Source organism: Hemicordylus capensis, chromosome 1, assembly GCF_027244095.1.
Source record: "Hemicordylus capensis ecotype Gifberg chromosome 1, rHemCap1.1.pri, whole genome shotgun sequence".
NCBI classification, from domain to species: Eukaryota; Metazoa; Chordata; class Lepidosauria; order Squamata; family Cordylidae; genus Hemicordylus; species Hemicordylus capensis.
Window position 1 is genome coordinate 243053289 of NC_069657.1, and position 19990 is coordinate 243073278.

The 19990-nt window shown below is 46.2% G+C and overlaps 1 protein-coding gene and 1 long non-coding RNA gene across 5 annotated transcripts in view; one reads left to right on the forward strand and one right to left on the reverse strand.

The window, feature by feature from the left end:
• Nucleotides 1–19990, forward strand: part of COL4A1 (collagen type IV alpha 1 chain) — a 214336-nt gene that overhangs the window by 65527 nt on the left and 128819 nt on the right. For all 4 annotated transcript variants that reach the window (XR_008313135.1, XR_008313136.1, XM_053283868.1 and 1 more), the window contains one exon: nt 5086–5136. Coding sequence is in view for 2 of the 4 variants with exons in the window: in XM_053283868.1 (XP_053139843.1) it covers nt 5086–5136 (51 nt within the window). In the remaining 2 variants the exon portion in view is untranslated. The remainder of the gene's footprint in view (nt 1–5085; nt 5137–19990) is intronic.
• Nucleotides 1167–19983, reverse strand: LOC128339626 (uncharacterized). Its single transcript, XR_008313137.1, has 4 exons — nt 19897–19983; nt 17441–17612; nt 2132–2281; nt 1167–1504 (listed from the first exon to the last, which is right to left on the reverse strand). It is a non-coding gene; the product is annotated as an uncharacterized LOC128339626 (long non-coding RNA).

A 19990-nucleotide genomic window follows, 5' to 3' on the forward strand; every position in this document is an offset into this window, starting at 1 on the left:
TGTACCCATTAGAGAAGGGAAATGCCTGTCATAACAGCAGGCCATAAAAGAGAACCCATTTGGGAATATTTTAATGAAGTTCCAGATTCTGTACATATTTTAATGTAGACAGGCAAAATGTGTGCAAAATGCAAACAGTGCAACAAAGAAATGCAAGATCTGGCTGCCCAAATAAAATAGCATTATAAAAAGTGCTCCTGCTTTGAAGATGCTGAAGGGAAGCATGTTTGAACATGCAAATGTGTATTTGTTGGTACTAAATAAAATGACCAAATCATCCAATTTTTAAAAGAAAATTAATCTGAAAAAACTTCAGAATTAATTGCTTTAAAATTGATAGTGTATTGATTAATTTGTAGTACAGTTATATCTGACAACAATGCAATTTTACTAGAAAATTATGATTAAATAGAATCTTCCTGACTAATGATTTAAATTGTGATTTAAATAATTGGATTTAGTCTTTCTGAGAAGTGATTTAAATCAAATCCGTCCTGACAGATCTTACTTTCTGAATGTTCCATGTTCAACACTTTATTCCTACTCTTTTGCAGACTAAATTAATGTTTAGTCTGGTTAAGGGATGGAAAAGAAGAACATTTTTAAGAACATGTCTCCCCCTAGTGGTATTATCAGTCCACTGCAGGGAAAAATAATCTTGATTCAGCAAATTCTGTATGGGTTGACTCTTCCATCTCTTAGGCAGAAAGATAACTTTCCAAAAGAGGAAAGAACTTTTCTTAGTGGAACAAATTCCTTCTTGACTCAGCTAAGCCTTCCTGTACAGATTGACTGGCCCAGAAGGAGGAAGCCTGCTGTTAAATATGCCCTCCTCCTCCATCCGTTAACCAGACACCTTGAGTTAACTTAGAGAAAAGTGTGTATTTTCTAACTGGCATTTATTTCTGATTAAGCACACAAAGGAGTCAGGACCAGTAAGATACTAGGACAACAATGTGGGCTCTCTTTTCCCTTCCTCCCAATCCCCCAGCAAAGCATAGAAGAACTTACTGAGGCAAAACAACAACAACAAAAAGCAACCATTGATTTATTTGGACCTTACTCCCTGCTGCCCCGCTCCAACGTTATCCGGAAGTAACCAGAAGTAGCAGCTGTGACTGCACGTGTCGCTCGCACACATCGCGCGCACGCACCCGCGTGTGATGTTCGTGCGCGTGCACAGTCGCAGCTGCTACTTCTGGTTACTTCCAGATAGTGTCAGAGTGGAGTGGCAGGGAGGTACACGGCCGCCCTGACAGACTTTTAGTGAGACGTGCGCCAGTGGGAGAAATTGGGGGGGGGGTGCTGCCACCACCACCCTGCCATCAGACCGGCCCCCACCAGTTCCATGCACATCCTTAGTGTGGAGGCCCAGAAGTCCAGGGGTAAGAGCTCCTCTTCTCACAGTATCAGCTCCTGAGGGGCCAGCTTTGGCCTGGGAGAACTGTTGAAAGAATTGGGCCCTTTCCCCAGCTTGTCAGGGACTGCTTAAGCCTTGCTTATTCTGAAATGAGAAAAAAGAAGAGAAATTGAGACCTCTCTGTGCGCCCCCCCCCCACCCTATTTAAAAGTTGGAAACCTATGCTTAATTTAACAGCAGAGTATTTGAATTTCAGTGCCTGCTGGGTCTATCTATTTGCCTGTAAAAGGGCTCTCTGCAGGCCATTTGTAAGAGGTATGAGCAGCATGGAGGAAGGTGATACCACTGCCTTTCTTTCCACTACAACAAAAGACAGAGGGAAAGGATCAAAGCCATCCCACTGAGCGGCATAGCAAATCAATGTATGCTGCCCAGTATTCTGCTAACTACTCCAAAGTGGATGGTTTTTGCTTCTTGGGTGGACCTTTTGACAAGACAACTTATATTCTTTCTTACTGAGAAAGATGCATTTGTCTACTTGTCTGAAAGAGAATTTGAATGTCTTGAGATTAGAACTAGGATTCAAAGATGTACTGCAGGGGTGTAGCGAGGTTCCTGGTGGCCGCGGGACAAATCTGAGCTACGAGGCCTCCGTCGCATACTCAAAGCATACGCACACCCCAGCACCCAAGCCACACCCCCTGTGTCTAACATCAAATGCAAGAGGCAAGGCAACCAACCCACTACAAGCCTTCCCCTCTGCTGGCTTACCTGTGCAGACTGGGAGGGTGACCAGCAGCAGTACCACCAGCAGCGCCAGCACGACGGCATGGTGTGGGGTCGCCGTCCTCCACAGGGGGTGGCAGTAGCGGATCGGGGCTGGGCCAGGAGTGTCGAGGGCATCAAGCAGTGGTCTGCTGCCTGGGAGGAGAAAACGTAGGGGAGGGAGGAGAAAGGAAGCCCAGCCCCAGCTCCCTTCTTCTCTTCCCATCATGCTCAGAAAGAGCTCGCGCCCCAGCTGTACCAGAGCCCAACGAGGAAAGGAAGGCAGCGGGGCTCACCCCAAGCCTTGTGGGAGACCCTACACCCATGATGAACCTGGTTCCGAATAACCATCATGACTAATATCCACTGATGGACCTTTCTTCCTCTGTGAATTTTTCTGATTTTCTTTTAAAGCCATCTAAGCTATGCTAAGCTGATGAGTGTTTCTTCTTTGGATCAGCTTGTTGGCAAGGTCATTTTTACATTATTTGTCAGGACATTGTACCACTTGGTTGAGAACTTACCACCACCACCCATCCTCCATTGTGTATTTTAGGACTGTTTTGCATTATAAAAAATTATCAGCATTACAAAAGAGTTTATACAATGCAGAAGTTAAGGTAGGCGCCTTAACTTTCAATTTTTAGACCATGAGTGAAAACGTAAAGCCATGTTAATGCTAATCTTAAACCAAGGGTTTTTGGATGACTGAATTTTAATCCTGCTAGCCAGAAACTTTGCTTTAAGGATGAGGTAAACAATACATTCTACGAATTACTGAATACGGTAATCACTATGCTAGTATGTTGCATGACCTAGTTTGTTTATTTCTATACAAAAATTTACAGTTTACAAAAATTAAAATACAACAATAAGATCCATAAGAACCACATTAAAATATCATTAAAGACAGCAGCACAAACCCTAAGAACACAAACAGAGCAGCAACCATAGAATACAGAGTGGCAAGAGAACAGAAAGAACTGTAGCCACTAAGGGTCAAAGGTGTGATCTTAAGCTGGTTTTTAAAGGCATCCAAGGAAGTCAAGGAATCGACATCCACTGGGAGAGCATTCCAAAATAGACAGATGAGATGATAAAAGCATCAAATGGGTACAACGAAGTGTTTTATTAAATTGTTGATTTATTTGTATTAGAAACACTAATGCTTCCTGGGGCACACAATTAATGTCCTTCCTGTAAAAACCGGACTATTTCTGAATGGCCTGCTATTTAAAATGGGATCATATTTTTTTTAAAAATCACAATCTCTGGCAAAAAATATATCTGGCAAAAAATGAATTCATGATATCTACTATGGCATAGTTTAACTGGGAAAGTGTTGCAGAACTAATGCAAGGCTGGATCAGACATAACGTGGAACCACAGTTAAGGCTGGTTCCAGGTGACATCCCCAAGGATCAGGAGTGGGTGCTCCCCCCATATCCATAAGTGTCTACTTCTGATTTGGGTTACAACTAGGGGTGTGTGTGAACCATCCAATGCTGAACCAATTCAGCTTGAATCGGGCCAGTTCGACGACTCGCTCGCGAACCAAACCAAGCCCGGTTTGGGCGGATAGGTTTGGCACTGAACAGTCCACCAGGAGGGGGCAGCGAGAGAGGTAGTTAAAGGTTCTTATCCGCATGCAGCTGCTGGCACCACCACTCACCCCCCTCCCCGGTGCAGCCCATAGCCCAAGCGTGTGTGATCATGCCTCTTTTTAGCATGTCGCCTGTGTGGTGGCAGTGTGGTTCTAGCCTCCATGGATGTGGTTTGCTAAAAGAGACAGGATCGTATACATTTGGGCTATGGGTTGCACAGGGGAGAGCAGCAGCGCCAGCAGCTGCACCAGGAGTGGGTAAGGCCCTTTGACTAGCTCACTGCCCAATCCAGCCACCCTTTATTGCTTCCCAGAACCCCCAGCCCTTTGATTGTGAAGGGGAATCCTCACCAGATCCCCCTTTACAAGAATAGTCACTCAAGCCACTGAACCAGTTCAGTAAAACGGACCAGCGATTTTTTGTTTGTGCACACCCCTAGTTACAACTGACCAGTCTCAGTTTATTGTAACTGACTTATTATTGAAACAAACCGATCTATCGCACACCTCAGATCTTGGATACACATCACAGTTTATTTCTAGTAGTAGATTACAACAAACCGATATTGGTTGGTTTGGATAGCATGACCAATCTTGGTTTATTATAATCTACATTGAGAGTAGACACTTGTATAGGCATAGGAAGCTGCCTTCTACCAAGTCAGACCCTTGGTCCATCTAGCTCAGTATTGTCTACACTGATGGAACTGCTCCAGGGTGATTGGCAAACACTCCTAGATGTGTTTGGGCTTGTGTAGGCGAAATAGTGAGCTAGAGTGGAGCAGTCACACATCAGAATAAATTTGTGCAAAGTTCTGGTCCCAGGAAAATGAACTGACAGAGAGTAGGTTTAAGATTCAAATAAAGCAAGTTTTTATGTAGCTATTTAGAGGTACAGCAGAGAAAAGAGTTGATTAGAACAATACTGTTACTAAAATATGTTATAGAGATTAACCAGATAACGTGCAAAGAGGCAATTTAGCTTGGTGTCTGCATTAAATGATGCTGTTCCCAGAGCAGCCCCATTCCCTATCCTACTGTGCTCACATATGAAGTCTCCCATTCAAATGCAAACCAGGGCAAACCCTACTTAGCAAAGGGGACAATTCATGCCTGCTACCATAAGACCAGCTCTCCTCCCTTTGTGTGGAGTGGGTGGGAATGTACACACAAAAGCCTTCGGTGGGAATGTACACTCAATAAGAACAAGGCTTAACTGGAGTACCATGTTGTATCAAGAACCTTGGGGTGGGCACTTACATTTATATTATAGATAGCAATTTTTTCCAACTAGCAACTTGCCATGTGTTGTAGCTGTTATCAGATTCAATATTTTTGTTTTTGTTTTAACTTTCAGGCTTGCTCTGGCTGTGGAAAATGTGGCTGCAGTGGAGTAAAGGGGCAAAAAGTGAGTATCCAGTGTATATAGTCTTATTTTTCTGGCAGACTTTGGCAACATTTTGGTACTGCAGAAAGGAAATTAAATAAATTTTAAGAATGAGTCCACGTAAACTGTCTTTGTTCATATATGTTTATATCATCTCACATCCCAGTCCTAAATACAGGAGTTCTGATACAGCTTTGCATGTCTAGAACAGTCTTGCATACAAAACACTCTCAGGATCTGTGTGTGTGTGTGTGTGTGTGTGTGTGTGTTTGTGTGCGTGTGTGCACGTGTGTTAGGGATGTGCATGAACCGAGGTTCGTGCACTGGTTGGGTGCCACGGGGAAGGGAGGGGTGAGCTGGACCTTTTATAAAAGAGGAGAACAGGTCCTTACCTGCTCTCTGCTGCCACATGCAACTTCCTGCTGCTGTGGCGCTCGTCCCAAGAACTTGCACTCAGTGCTGCATGCGCGGGTGCCATGCACGTGCTGGTACCGTGTGTGGATTCTTGGGACGAGTGCTGCCGCAGCAGGAAGCTGCATGCGGCAGCAGAGAGCAGGTAAGGACCTACCCTCCTCTTTTATAAAGGTCCACCCCCAGCACAGTACCTCCAGTGACTGTTGCTGGTGTCTATTTTATGTTTCTTTTTAGATTGTGAGCCCTTGAGGACAGGGATCCATATTTATTTATTTATTTATTCTTGCTCTATGTAAACTGCTTTGGAAACTTAGAAAAAGCGGTATATAAATATTTGCTGTTGTTGTTTTCCCGCTCGCCGCGCCCTTCCCCATGACTTTGAACCAGTGCACAAACCCTGGTTCGTGCACATCCCGTGTGTGTGTGTGTACATGTGCTTATGCACAGAATCACTGATCACACTGCAATTTAAATGGTATCCCATTGTACACAAACAAAAACAAAATCCTGAACAGGTCTGTAATGCATCAGTTGATCTACTTGTTAAAGTTTTCTAAGTCAAAAGCTTGTGTAATACATGCATGAAAGCAAAGGAGTTTGCTATCCTGCAAATATTCCATGGCAAGTTGGGAAAAGCAGGAGAGCTATCCACGTCTCTCGTCCAGGGTTTCCCAATTTTTTTTAACAAGCATGCCCCTTCTGTTGCAAACCTTCAGTTCAGGTACCCCCGTAGGGCAGGTCTCAGGGGCCAGATTCCATAAGGCTCAGGGGCCAGATTCGACCCACGGGATTTTTTTTTTTGCTGGCCCAGAGGTAGAAATATCCTACAGCAACAGAGGAAGCCATGCAGAGTTTTTGGCCTGTCCCAATGATAAGCAGCAGTGCCTCAATGCAGTTGGCCACTTGAGACCAGATGCCCCCTGCCCACCTTGCTGGTCCCACTCCTGGACCAGAGGTCACTGACACTACTCCTCTTTCTCCTTGCCTTACTCCCTGAGTCCAGCACTCTGCTCCTCACTTTCATTCATATTTTTAATAATTAATTTTAATTCATTTGTATTTTAATTTATTAATCTGAATTTAATTCATTATCTGAATTCAGATAAGACAGAGGCACTTATTATGCAGGGTCGGAACTCAGGAGATGATTTTGATCAGCCTGTTCTGGATGGGGTCACACTTCTCCAGAAGGAACAGGTACACTGTCTGGAGGTGCTTCTGGACACAAACCTCTCCCTGGTGTCCCAGGTTGAGGCAGTGGCCAGAGGTGCCTTTTATCAGCTTCTGCTGATACACCAGCTGTGTCTGCTTCTTGAGATAAATGACCTTAGAACAGTAGTACATCTGCTGGTCACCTCCAGACTTGACTACTGCAATGTTTTCTACGTAAGGCTGCCTTTGTATGTAGTTGGGAAACTACAGTTGGTTTAGAATGCAGCAGCCAGGTTGGGAGTGATGTGGGAATGATATGGTCATCTTGGAGAGACCATATCACTTCCATCTTAAAAGATCTACACTGGCTTCCGATAAGTTTCCTGGCAAAATACAAGGTCTTGTTTATAACCTATAAGGCCCTAAAGAGAACATCTTCTTTGCTGTGAGCCACTCCACCCATTGAGATAATCAGGAGAGGTTTGTCTGCAGTTGCCACAGGTTCATCGGGTGGTTACTTGGGAACAGGCCTTCTCCATTGCTGCCCTGAGGCTTTGGAATGTGCTCTCTGCTGAAAGAAGAGCCTCCCCATCTCTTACAACATTTAAAAAGGCAGTCAACATACATTTGTTCACCCAGGCTTTTAATTAGATTCTGTTTTAATAGTTTGATGGTTTTTAATAGTTTTAACGTTGATTTAAATTTTAAATTGTTGTAATGTTCTAACCTTTTTACTTTTTAAAATTGTTTTGTAGTAAACCACCCAGAGACTTCTGTTTTGGGCAGTATATAAATATGTTAAATAAATAATTTATTTGCTGAAAATTGACCTTGGTCATGCCTAGTTCTGATGCACTTGGGATTTGAGTTGTACACCCCTGCCATACAGGGTGTGTGTGGGTGTGCGCACACACAAATTTAAATATCACAGTTAAGAGACAGGCAGGCTACTCCAGTCACTGGCTTCCATCCAGACTAAGATACTCATGAGTATTCCCACTGAAAGTAATGAGACAATTAAATTTGCTCCATTAATTTCAATAAGACTGCTTATGAATAACTTAATCTGCACATAAGCCACTGAGTGAAGTAACTGTGACATTTAAATTTATGTCTGTGTTTACACATCCTTTATAATAAAGAGCCACGGTGTAATCCCGTGTCTCCCTACCCATCTCTTTCTTGGCCATTCTGGGCATGCGCAGAGCGCATGCCCAGAATGTCCAAGAAAGATACGGCCGCAGAGACACGGCAGCCATGTTGGGGCCGGGAGGAGGAGAAGCGGCGGGCCAAGGAGAAGCGGCCGCCGCCAATGCAGGGAGGAGAGTGCGGGTGAGGCGGCGGTGGCCGCGGCAGGGCGTCTGGCCCCGATGGCGGCGGCCACCGCCACGGGAGTGCAAGCAAGGTGGCGGCGGCTGCGGCGGGGCGACTGGCCCCGATGGCGGCGGCCGCCATGGTGGGAGTGCGGGCGAGGCGGCGGAGCCGCGGCCTCAGCAAGAGGTGGTGGTGGCCGCAGCGGGGCAACTGGCCCCGATGGCGGCGGACGCTGCGGCGGGAGTGCGGGCGAGGCGGCGGTGGCCGCGGCTGGGCGACTGGCCCCGATGGCGGCGGCCGCCATGGCAAGGAAACTGGGCCCAATGGCGGCGGCCGCCACGCCAGGGAGACTGGGCCCGCTGGCGGCGGGGGCCGCGGCAGAAGGACTGGGCCCGCTGCCGGTGGCGGGGGTGGTCTACTAGCGCCCGTTAATCTAATGGGCTTAAAATTACTAGTTATACTTAAAAACACAAAATTGACTACCATATTACAGTTGGGAAGACAGACTACAACAGTCACTGTCTCACAACAACACTAAGTTACTCATAAGAAGTCTTATTGAAATTAATGGAACAATTTTACTCATCCTGTTAGTTTGAATGGGAGTACTTAGTGCTAATTTTCTGAAGCTTGTCAAGCAGGCTGAGGGGAGAGGTATTCTTAGCTTCAGCATTTAGCCAGGCAATCAGGAGTGGAGGAGGAAGATGTTCACCTCCCTCTCTCCCCTGCTGTGGCAGACACATCACAGAGGACACATCAACTTCAAGCCAGCATCCTCAGATGGGGAATAAATAGCATGACTGCAGCATGGGGAGGCAGGAAGGCACTGAGTACCTCCTGGGACCCCTTCAAGTACCCCAAAGGGTTCTGGTATTTTGTGTTGGGAACCCCTTCTCTGGTCTAAGACATGCCTGTATCTCTTCTCTACTTTGGCTATGGTGCCAGTCTCCACAATTCACTGAATCACCTTTTCACTGAAATGGTCTATGATCTTTCCCAAATGAAAATGATAATTAATGAAAGACCTGGAGCAGACGTTTCTGCAATATATTTCTCATAAAATGCAATGATGTGTGTCACCAATCTTCTTCTGTCTTTCATTAATTATAATGTTATTTGGATATGTGGCAAAAGAAGCCAACTCCTTCCTTAATTTTCTCCCACCAAGTTGCTTTTCAAGTATATCACATTTCTGGTTATTCCAGAACTCCATAGCTCTTCAAATTGACTTGGAATAAAATATACTCTCACTGTTATAATGGCAGTTGAGCCTCTGAGTGTTCTGAAGTTTGTCTCACTTGAAAGACATATTGCTGCTTTCAAAATAGTATAGTAGATTCCAGATACCTTGTCAGCTATCTACCCTACAAAGGGATAATTCAACAATACCCAAAGATTTATTATAACTCACAGGATATCAGTGTTGAGTTTCCTTTCCCCTGTAGAATCTCCAGGCCTGTGCTCCAGATGTCATTTGATTGTTTCAGTAGTTGATTGTGTATTGAAATATAGAAGTCCTAAATTCTATTGAGGAATCCACTGGCCCAATGTCATTTCCAAAACAGAACTGGATTCACTTCCTTGTTTCTTTATTTACCTTTTTTTTGCTGGAGACTCCCTCTCTTATCTCCTCCATTCTGATGCTATAATCTAATGGCCTATCTTTCTTTGTAGAGGTCTCATGCCATTCATCTAAAATATTTCGTATTCATATAATTAACAACACATCCATGAACATCAAATCAAAGCTTACTTTATCTGATGCAGCCTCTTTTTCTACTAGCTTGTGCTATCCCCCAGCCTATTCCTCCCACTCCAACAAAACATCACTTAGTCAGCCCTTCCCATAAATCGGGAAAATTGCTGTCTTGAATTTGAATTTGTCTGGGGTCCACTGAACTATGGATTTGTTCTTTACTTGGTACCTTCATGACCAACAGGTACCTGCCTCTGAGCCTGGAAGTAGCCTGTAGCCATCAGTACTACCAGGCATTGATAGACCTGTCCTCCATGGATTTGTCTAAGCCTCTTTTAAAGCCACCCAAGCTGGTGGCTATCACCATGTCCTTTGGCAAAGAATTCCATAGATTGATTATTCACTGTGTGAAAAAGTACTTCCTTTTCTCAGTCCTAAATTTCCTGGCAATCAGTTTCATAGGATGACCCCTGGTTCTAGTGGTCTATGTGTGAGAGAAACATTTCTCTCTATCCCTCTCTCCATTTTTATGGACTTCTGTCATGTTTTCCCTTAAGCATCTTTTTTTTCTAAACTAAAAAGCCCTGAATATTGTAACTTTGCCTCATAAGGAAGGTGCTCCAGGCCTCTGATCATCATGGTTGCCCTCTTCTACACCTTTTCCAGTTGTAAAATGTGATGAGATACAGTGACCAAAATTGTACACAGTACTCCAAATGTGACACCATAGATTTGTGTAAGGCATTCTAATAGTAGAAGTTTTATTTTCAATTTCCTTCCTAATGATCCCAAGCATAGAAGTTACCTTTTTCACAGTTGCCATACACTGAATCAAGACTTTCAATAAGCAGTCCATCACAACCCCAAGATCCCTCTTCTGATTAGTCACCAACAGCACAGACCCCATCAGCATATATGTGACATTGCGGGGGGTTGCCCCAATATGCATCACTTTACAACTGCCAACATTGGACCGCATCTGCCATTTTGTTGCCCACTCCCCCCAGTTTGGAGAGATCCTTTTGGAGCTCTTCATAATCTGTTGTGGATTTCACTACCCTAAATCATTTGGTGTCATCTGCAAATTTGGCAACCTCACTGCTTACCCCCTACTTCTAGATAATTTATGAACAAATTAAAAATCACTAGTCCCAGTATTGATCCTTGTGGGACCTCACTTCTTCCCTCCATTGTGAAAACTACCCATTTATTCCTACCTCCTCTGTTTCCTGTCCTTCAACCAATTACCAATCCACAAATGAACCTGCCTCTTTATCCCATGACTGCTAAGTTACTCAATAGCCTTTGGAGGAACTTTATCAAAAGCTTTTTGAAAGTCCAAGTATACTGTGTCAGCTGGATCATCTTTATCTGCATGCCTGTTCTCAAAGAACTCCAAGAGATCAGTGAGATAAAACATGCTTGCAGAAGCCGTGCTTGTTCTCTTTTAGCAAGGCCTGTTCTTCTATATGTTTAACAGCTTTATCCTTAAGTATGCTTTCCATCAGTTTACCCAGAACAGACATTAAGCTAACCAGCATGTAACTTCCTGAATCCCCCCAGATCTCTTTTTGAAAATCGGTGTTACATTGGTTACTTTCTAGTCTTCTGGTACAGAGCCTGATTGTAGGGACGAGTTGCATATTTTTTCTAAAATAACAGCAATTTCACATCTGAGTTCTTTAAGAACTCTCAAGTGGATGCCACCTGGCCCTGGCAATTTGTTAATTTTTCAAGACAGTTTAGAACTTCGTATCTTGTTACCACTATTTGACTCAGTTTTGCAGTACTTCAGCCTCCAAGCCTGAGAAGTTCAGGCCTATGTATTTACTCAGTATCCTCAGTTGTGAAGACAGATGCAAAAAAATCATTCAGCTTCTCTGAAATCTCCATACCCTCCTTAACAATCCCTTTCATTCCCTCATCATCTAAGGGTCCAGAAGCCTCCCTGGTAGCTTTCCTGCTTTTGATATATTTAAAGACATTTTTAATATTCCCCTTAATGCATTTAGTTATATGTTCTTCAGATTTTCCTTTCACATCCTTTATTGTCTCCTTGCATTTCTTTTGCCAGAGTTTATGATCCTTTCTGCTTCCCTCTCTCCCTTCTCCCCTCTGGGATGTACACCTGCCCATTTTGGGCACTAGGAGTCCCCCCAGTATGGCAGCAAAGATTGGGGAAGATGTTGTCCATAGATTTGTCTAATCCAACCCTGGAGTTCAGGTGGGGCTGCCTGATTGTACAGTCCGCCTGTGAAGTGCAGGTTATACGAGTCATGGCCAGGCCAAGCACCATGTGGCAGGTAAGGGCAGATCTGGTTCGTGATCCGTTGAAACCATTAGAGTGGGTTCTGCGCCTGCGCGGAAGCCTCTTGGTATCAAATTCTACAGCTCCTCTTCAGCGCCTGCGCCCCGCCCCACATGACCACATGGCTATTTAAGGCGGGAGGAAGCGCAGGCACCTCAGTTCCTTTTCGACCGCCGTAGGGATCACTCGTGATTTCTGCGGCTCCTTAGTATTGGTTCCTTGCTATTGCTTATAGTTCTCCTAGTTTTGACCTTGGACCGGTTTCTGACTACTCTTTTGACTTCGGATTTGGATTTGTTTGAATTGCTGGATTGACCTCGGACTGCTTTTTTGGACCCGCTGTTGCGTACTGTTTCCAAGACATCAAAGGAGGGGACGGATTTTAGGACTATTTGACGCGGACTGGTTAAAGGAGTGAGTATGATGGACACCCCTAAGGAAAAAAAGACATTTAAGCGCTGCACTACGTGTAACGCAAAATTGCCCTCTCAGGATGGCCACAATCTGTGCCTGATTTGTTTGGGGGAGGCCCACCTAACCTCGACCTGCAAAATCTGCCTATATTTCTCTAAGCAAACCAGGAGAAATAGAGAACTTCGTTTGAGAGCAGCTCTATATGACGATGCGTTATCCGCCCCCTCTACATCGGCTAAATCTCCACAAGGCTTGAGGGCTCTGGGTTCAGCCCAGTCTAAAACCTCTATGCCACCAGTAAGACCCCTAAGTCCTTGAAAAGGCCGGGTGACAAAATGGCGTCCGCAGAAAAACGCGCCAAAAGATTGCTGACCTCTGCCTCGACACCGTTGCCGAGCTCAGCTCAGGAGCTGGATGCTTTTTTGGCGTTGAAGAAATCAGCTCCGACGTGACCCTCGACACCACAAACATCGTCTTCTGGGTCGATTCTGAAGGATACCGCTCCGTCGACGTCGACACTGCAAGCATTGACTTCGATGTCAACACCGAAAGATGCTCCGTCGACATTGATACTGGGGCCAGATGGAACTTCGACACCGAGGACATCGGGAGCATTGGCGTCGATACCGAGAGAGGTTTCGCCTTCAACGCCAAGAGCGCTTTCGATATCAATGGAGTCAGCAGAAAAGACCCCGTCGACATCGGCATCTAAAATCCCGGCATCTCGAGATCTAGCACCGGCGATGACCCCGATCTGCTCCCCATCGACATCCAGAGACGGTGACCGTCCGTCGACATTGAACACACCGGCTATCATGACCACAGTTACTCCTCGATTCCAAGTCCCAATGACCTTCTCTATGGAAGAAGATGATCTCTCCGAAGGGGAGCCGGCTCCACTAGATCCCCTTCTGAAAATGCTTGATTCCACAACAGCTACCCCCTCAACCTTCCATGGGTTTCCACACTCGGATGATAGTGGGACTACCCCTTCGGCCCCAGTTCCTGGGCTTCTAACTTCTACGCAGCTCGCCAATTCTACACCGTGGCACATGTGCGGATTTAGCCATGCCGTGTCTCCGTCGACAGAAACGGCTTTACCAGGTGCGGCTTCGCCAGGATTTGCATATGACTACCAGGAGGATAGGGTGTGGAGATCCATAAATACAACCAGCCATTCTGGCAACCGGGCACTGCATCGACCTGAGCCAGAGGCTACTCCGCTTCAAATACACCCACTGGCAACGGGAGAAACCTAGGCCTTACCCGCTAAAGTATTTAAGACAACTTCTACTCAGACGCCTCACACAATTGTTATTAATAGAGGCTCTCAAACCAGGCTACAGCCGTCTACCAACTCGGCAGTGCAAACTGAAGCTTTGACAACAACACCTTCTCCTCGCCCGACTTCACCAGGGGCCCCACCTTCTAGTCCGATTCATTCCGACGGCGACTCACGGGGTAGTCACCATGGCTCCTCAGATTTCGAGTCAGATACTGAAACAGTAGAGGCTGATCCTTCCCCAGACGTGGCTACTCCAGCTCAAGTATCACCAACTGAAGAACGTAAGGCATACCACTCACATGTGAAACAGATGGCATCAGCATTGGGTCTGGATCTCTCTTCTCAACTGAAAACCATAGATGATCCAGTCTATAATTTTATGCGGCAATCTCAATCTTCTCAGCCTGTCACGTTGCCGCTGCTACCCATAATATCTAATGCGGCACAGTGTGCTTTGCAAGTTCCTCATACATCTACTCCTACGTCAAAACGCCTAGAGGGACTCTACCGCATACAGGAGCAAGATAATATGTACCTATTCAAACACCCTGTCCCCAACTCGTTAGTAATTGACTGTGCAACCACTTCCAAGTCAGGGAGAAGACATACTACCCCAGGCGATAAAGAAGGAAGAAAACTGGATGTCATGGGTAGGAAGCTATATTCTACATCCTGGCTTTCTGTGAAAGTGGCGAATTATTCGGCCTGTATGGCAAAATACGAATATTGCATTTGGGAAGACTTGGGAAAGAATTAGGATGTTTTATGCCCGGAAGAACTGAAACTAAAATTCTGCAAGACGTTACAAAAGGCAGCAGACCTCACCTGCCAACAACTGAGTACAGCTAAACATCTGGCTGAATCAGAGTCCAGGTCAATTACCACAGCAATAACACTGAGACGCCACGCATGGCTTCGGTCTACCTGCCTTCAGCAGGACATGAAGGACAAGATAGAGGGACTGCCTTTCGATGGCAAAGGCTTGTTCTCCGAGGAGACAGATGCAACCATGGAGAAAATGAAAAAATCAAAATTTACAGCAAAAACTTTTACTTCCACTTCTACAACATCGTATGGGAATAAACAAAGATCCTTTTATCGCCCTCATCCTACGTATAGACAGCAGGACCGCCGCAACTATCGCAAATCATACCAACCTTACAATAAACGCGGTAACCAACAAAAAGGAAAATTTCGTTCAAATCAACGAAAACCGACCGAAGAAAACAAGCAGCGGCTTTGAGATCCAGGACAGCCCACCGCATCACCTGGTACCACAACCTTACTCGCCTCTCCACAACATCGGAGACAATGAGGGACTGCCTTACAACACTTGTGCGTCCCCAATAGCCACCAACTACATCAGGTTGGCAAGTCATGCACAAGCATGGTGCCACATAACATCAGATCATTGGGTGCTGAAGATCATCGAGTATGGTTACGCGATAGAGTTCAAAGCTCACCCACGCTTCCGGGGGGTTCGCTTTACAAAGGAAACACCAGCCCTATATCAGGAGGTGCAGGAACTCTTGTGCAAAAAAGCTGTGGTACCAGTGTAATGGGCAGTGAGGTGGGAGGCGGTTTTACTCCCGCTATTTTCAAATTCCGAAGAAGGATGGCGGGATACGTCCAATAATGGACCTCAGACATCTAAACAAGTATGTCCAAGTAAAAAAGTATCGCATAACAACGTTACAGGATATCCTACTGCTTCTGCAACAGGAGCATTGGCTAGTGACATTAGATTTGAAGGATGCTTATTTTCATATAGGAATCCATCCATCCTTCAGGAAATATCTTTGATTCACTGTAAGAAGTACAATTTACCAGTACCTAGTACTACCATTTGGACTATGCACTGCCCCGTGTGTCTTTACTGCATGGCAGTAATAGTGGCCCACCTAAGAACTGAGGGGCTGAAACGTTATCCTTAACTCGACGATTGGCTCCTATCCTCACAAGACAAAAACAAGTTACTTTCGCAGATACAATACATGCTGGCCCTCCTCCACGACCTTGGAATACAGGTCAACTGGAAGAAGTCCAACCTCACTCCAGTACCCGTCATAACATACATTGGAGCTGTGCTGGACGCCAGGCTGGGGAGAGCTTTTCTTCCGGAGGACCATTTCCAAACCATCGCATCTCTGATACACGATTTTCAGGTCCGCCCTTCACAGCCAGCCCATCAAATACAACGCCTGTTGGGCCTAATGGCCTCTTGCAAGGCAACAGTACGTTACACCCGTCTAAAGATGAGGAAGTTGCAAATGTGGTTCCTCTCTTCCTTCAACCTAATGAGAGACAGCCCACTAAAAAATCTTCTGGTTCCCAGCGCAGTCTTACGCACGCTGTCCTGGTGGACTCAGAAGTCCAATGTGCTCAGAGGAGTACCCTTCCAGTCTCAACCTCCGTCGGTTTGGGTAACGACAGGTGCTTCCCTCAAGGGTTGGAGTGGCCATTGCAATGCCACAACGACTCAAGGCCTCTGGACACGCGCACAGAGTCAACTACATATAAACTTTCTAGAACTGTTGGCAGTCTTCCTTTCAATGAAGGCCTTTCTGCCAATGCTACCCAGCAGAGTTGTTCAGTTACAGCTAGACAACACAACAGCGATAGCCTACCTGAACAGACAAGGAGGAACAGTCTCAAGGTCTCTGTGTGCCCTGAGCCTGCAAATTTGGCACTGGTGCATCAGGAACAGTATTACACCACTGGCCATCCACGTCAAGGGCTCAGACAATATAATAGCGGATGGCCTCAGCCGTTCATTCTCGACGGAAGCTCAACACAAGTGGGAACTGAACGACACTTATCTGAGTCAGATATTCCACCTTTGGGGGCGACCGGAGACCGACTTATTTGCTACGCGACACAACACAAAATGCAAACTATTTTGCTCGAGGGTGGGTCACAACCCTCGGTCCTTGGGAGACACCTTCCATCTGGACTGGTCGGACATTTGGAGCTATATGTTTCCCCCTCTACCACTTGTAGGCAGAGTGGTAGCACGCCTACTGATGGGCCATGTGAAGTGCATCCTGATCACTCCGTGGTGGCCGCGCCAAGCATGGTTTCCGCATCTACTCAGACTGACTTCGAACACCTTTCGGAGACTTCCCGACCAGCCGGACCTCCTGATTCAGGAAAACGGCCACCTGTTACATTCGATGGTGCAAACCTTACAACTAACAGCCTGAAGAGTCAACTCCTAAAACGGATCATGCTAAACCAACGCAAACCATCTACGAGGCGCAATTATGCGAGTAAATGGAAAAGGTTCACCATCTACGCTTCTCGTCACGCGTTTCGCCCTAAAGAAGCCACAGTCCATGAGCTTCTACTTTATATGACCTCTCTTAAAAAGGCAAAACTCTTAAGTGTATCTATCAAGGTTCACCTGGCGGCTTTATCGTCCAGACATCCAGGATGGGATGGCAAGACAGTGTTCTCCCATCCCTCCTGCAAGAGTTTCTTGAAGGGCCTGGCCAACTTATACCCCCCTGTCCGCAAACCACTTGAACAGTGGAGTATCTCACTGATCCTCTCCGCTCTCACTGAGCCCCATTCGAACCCATGCATTCTACGTCCATGAAACTAACGTCGTTGAAGACTGCCTTCCTAGTGGCAATCACCACTGTGCACAGGGTGAGTGAGCTTACGGCTCTCCGAATTGATGTCTCCTATGCTCGTTTTTACCCAGACAAAGTACTCCTGCGACCTGATATCTCTTTCTTACCTAAGATTGTCTCGGACTTCCACATCAACCAGGATGTTGTACTGCCCACTTTCTTCAAATCTCCAACCACACCGCTGGAAAAGGCTCTGCACTCTTTGGACGTTCGCAGGGCTCTTCTCTACTACCTTTCTATGACTAAGCCTTTCCGATTATCAAAAAGGCTGTTCATCTCCTATAAAGGAAAGAACAAGGGGCGAGTATTATCTAGACAGCGACTGTCACACTGGCTAGTAGAGACTATCCGTCTAACGTACTCTCTACAGAACATCCAGCCCCCAAAGGCCATCAAGGCACATTCCACTAGGGCATATGGCGCATCCGCTGCTAACCTGGCTGGCATATCCTTTCAAGACATTTGCAAGGCTGCTATGTGGTCATCTGAACAGCCATTCGTAAAGCACTACGCCATAGACTTAAGGTCTGCTGTGGAGGCGAATTTTGGGAGGGGTGTCCTTAAGAGGGTATTGCAATAACACTACTGCTCCCTCCTCCTTCGTATGGAGCTAACTAGTCACCCACTCTAATTGTTTCAACGGATCATGAACCAGATAGACAGGTTGCTCACCTGTAACTGTTGATCTGGTAGTGATCTGTTGATATCCATTAGACCCTCCCGAACCTCCCCTCCGCAGTAGTACCTTCCTTACGTAGTAGAACTTACCTGCTTACCTGACTGCTTTGTGGTCTTCAAGGAACTGAGGTGCCTGCGCTTCTTCCAGCCTTAAATAGCCATGTGGTCACGCGGGGCGGGGCACAGGCGCTGAAGAGGAGCTGTAGAACTCGATACCGAGGGACTTCCGCGCAGGCACAGAACCCACTCTAATGGATATCAATGGATCACTACCAGATCAACAGTTACAGGTGAGCAACCTGTCTTCGCGGTGCATGAACGCTCCTCCGGGGGTGGGTGGGAGGCACCTTTAAGAGTTAATTAGGTGTTCACCTCTGCTGCGGCAGCACTTGAATGTGCGTTGGAGCCGCAACACGCCGCCCAGCAGCCCCTACAGAGGGGAAGCACCTCTGCCACTCATCTGGCTTCCATGGAGCCGAGCCCCCACCAGCAGCCAGGTGAGTGGCGGAGGCGCTTCCCCACCGTAGGGGCTGCTGGGTGGCACGTTGCAGCTCCGAACAGCGTTCAGGTGCTGCCGCAGCGGAGGTGAGCACTGAATTAATTTACTCTTAAAGGTGCCTCCCGCCCCCCTGGAGGCACATTCATGGGCCGCCACTGGGTAAGGGGTTACGGTGCCTGCTGCTCATACTTAATGTTCCAGTCTCCATGGGACAGTTCCGAATCTCTGCAAAGACTGCTGAGTGTGGCTGAGCATGATTGGAGCTGCTTCAGCTGTCCACTAGGGCATTGGGGCCAGTGGGTGCATGGTTGGTGATCTGCTGAAAGGTCTCCAGGGTGAAGCTGGTGCAAGGGTGTGGCTGACACAATCCTGGTCCCTGGAGGCCAATGGATGCTGCAGTCTGCTCTCCTGGAGCCATTAGCTGAGGTTGTATTGACTGTGTACTGCAGCAGCCCAGCAGTGAAAGTCCTGTAGTTCAGACTGAACATTGTCACCAACCCATAGGTGCATGAGCATGGCTGTTTCAGAGTCATCTCAATATTCTGTCCATGCTGTTTATAGAGGTCTATACTTCCATTAAAGCTATGAGATGTACCCAGTGATGCTGTGCTGGATGTGGATTTCTGAGATGCCACAGGTAGCAAATTAGCTAGGCCATGTGATGTGAATTATAGGATGCAGAAAAACAGAACACCGGCTTTTCTGGATATCCAGCATCAGAGGATTCTAAGAGAACCCTAAAGTCACACATGTGGGTACATGCAATAATTAAGACTCACAGGATTGATTGCTAGGGTCAGTTTTGCATTGCTTCAGGGACAATACTGGCTTCAGTGTGATGAAGTGATGTTTCACACGTATTGTACTAAGGAATGGTTGATTGATAGGAACTCAGCTTTGCAAGTGATTGCCATCTGCCAGAGTGACCATTGCCTGCCTGGTGAATAGTGTAATGATACTGTGCACTTGGTCCACAATCAAGCAATAAAATAAAATAAGAAGGGAACTTCTTTGTTTTGTGATTATCCTTCTGTGGTGCTAAACTGTTGCTAGGCAGACTGCAGCCAGAAGGATTTTGGCTCTAGCACTAGCAAGAGACACTAGCAGCACAAAGTGGCCACATTTTGCAGTTTGCTCTTGATTCACATCTCTGGACCCAATGGCATTTCAGGGGAGGAGGCCAACACCCTTATTCTGAGGGTGTACATAATGGTGGAACTAGTTATGCTTAACCTAGGTAGACAACCCAACTTTAAACTTAGGGTACAGATCTTGGTTAGATGTCAAAACATAAACCACAGTTAGTGATGTGGCATGTGTTCAGGTGGTGAAAGTCACCTAGGTTACATGAAATAAACTGAAGTTCTGTTTTACATTTGCACTCACTCATTGTCTTTCATGAAAGAGAACTGGGAGACTTTTCATCCATGGGCTTCTGGTTTATGGCTGTTACTTTTTCATTGCTTCCTTTACAATACCT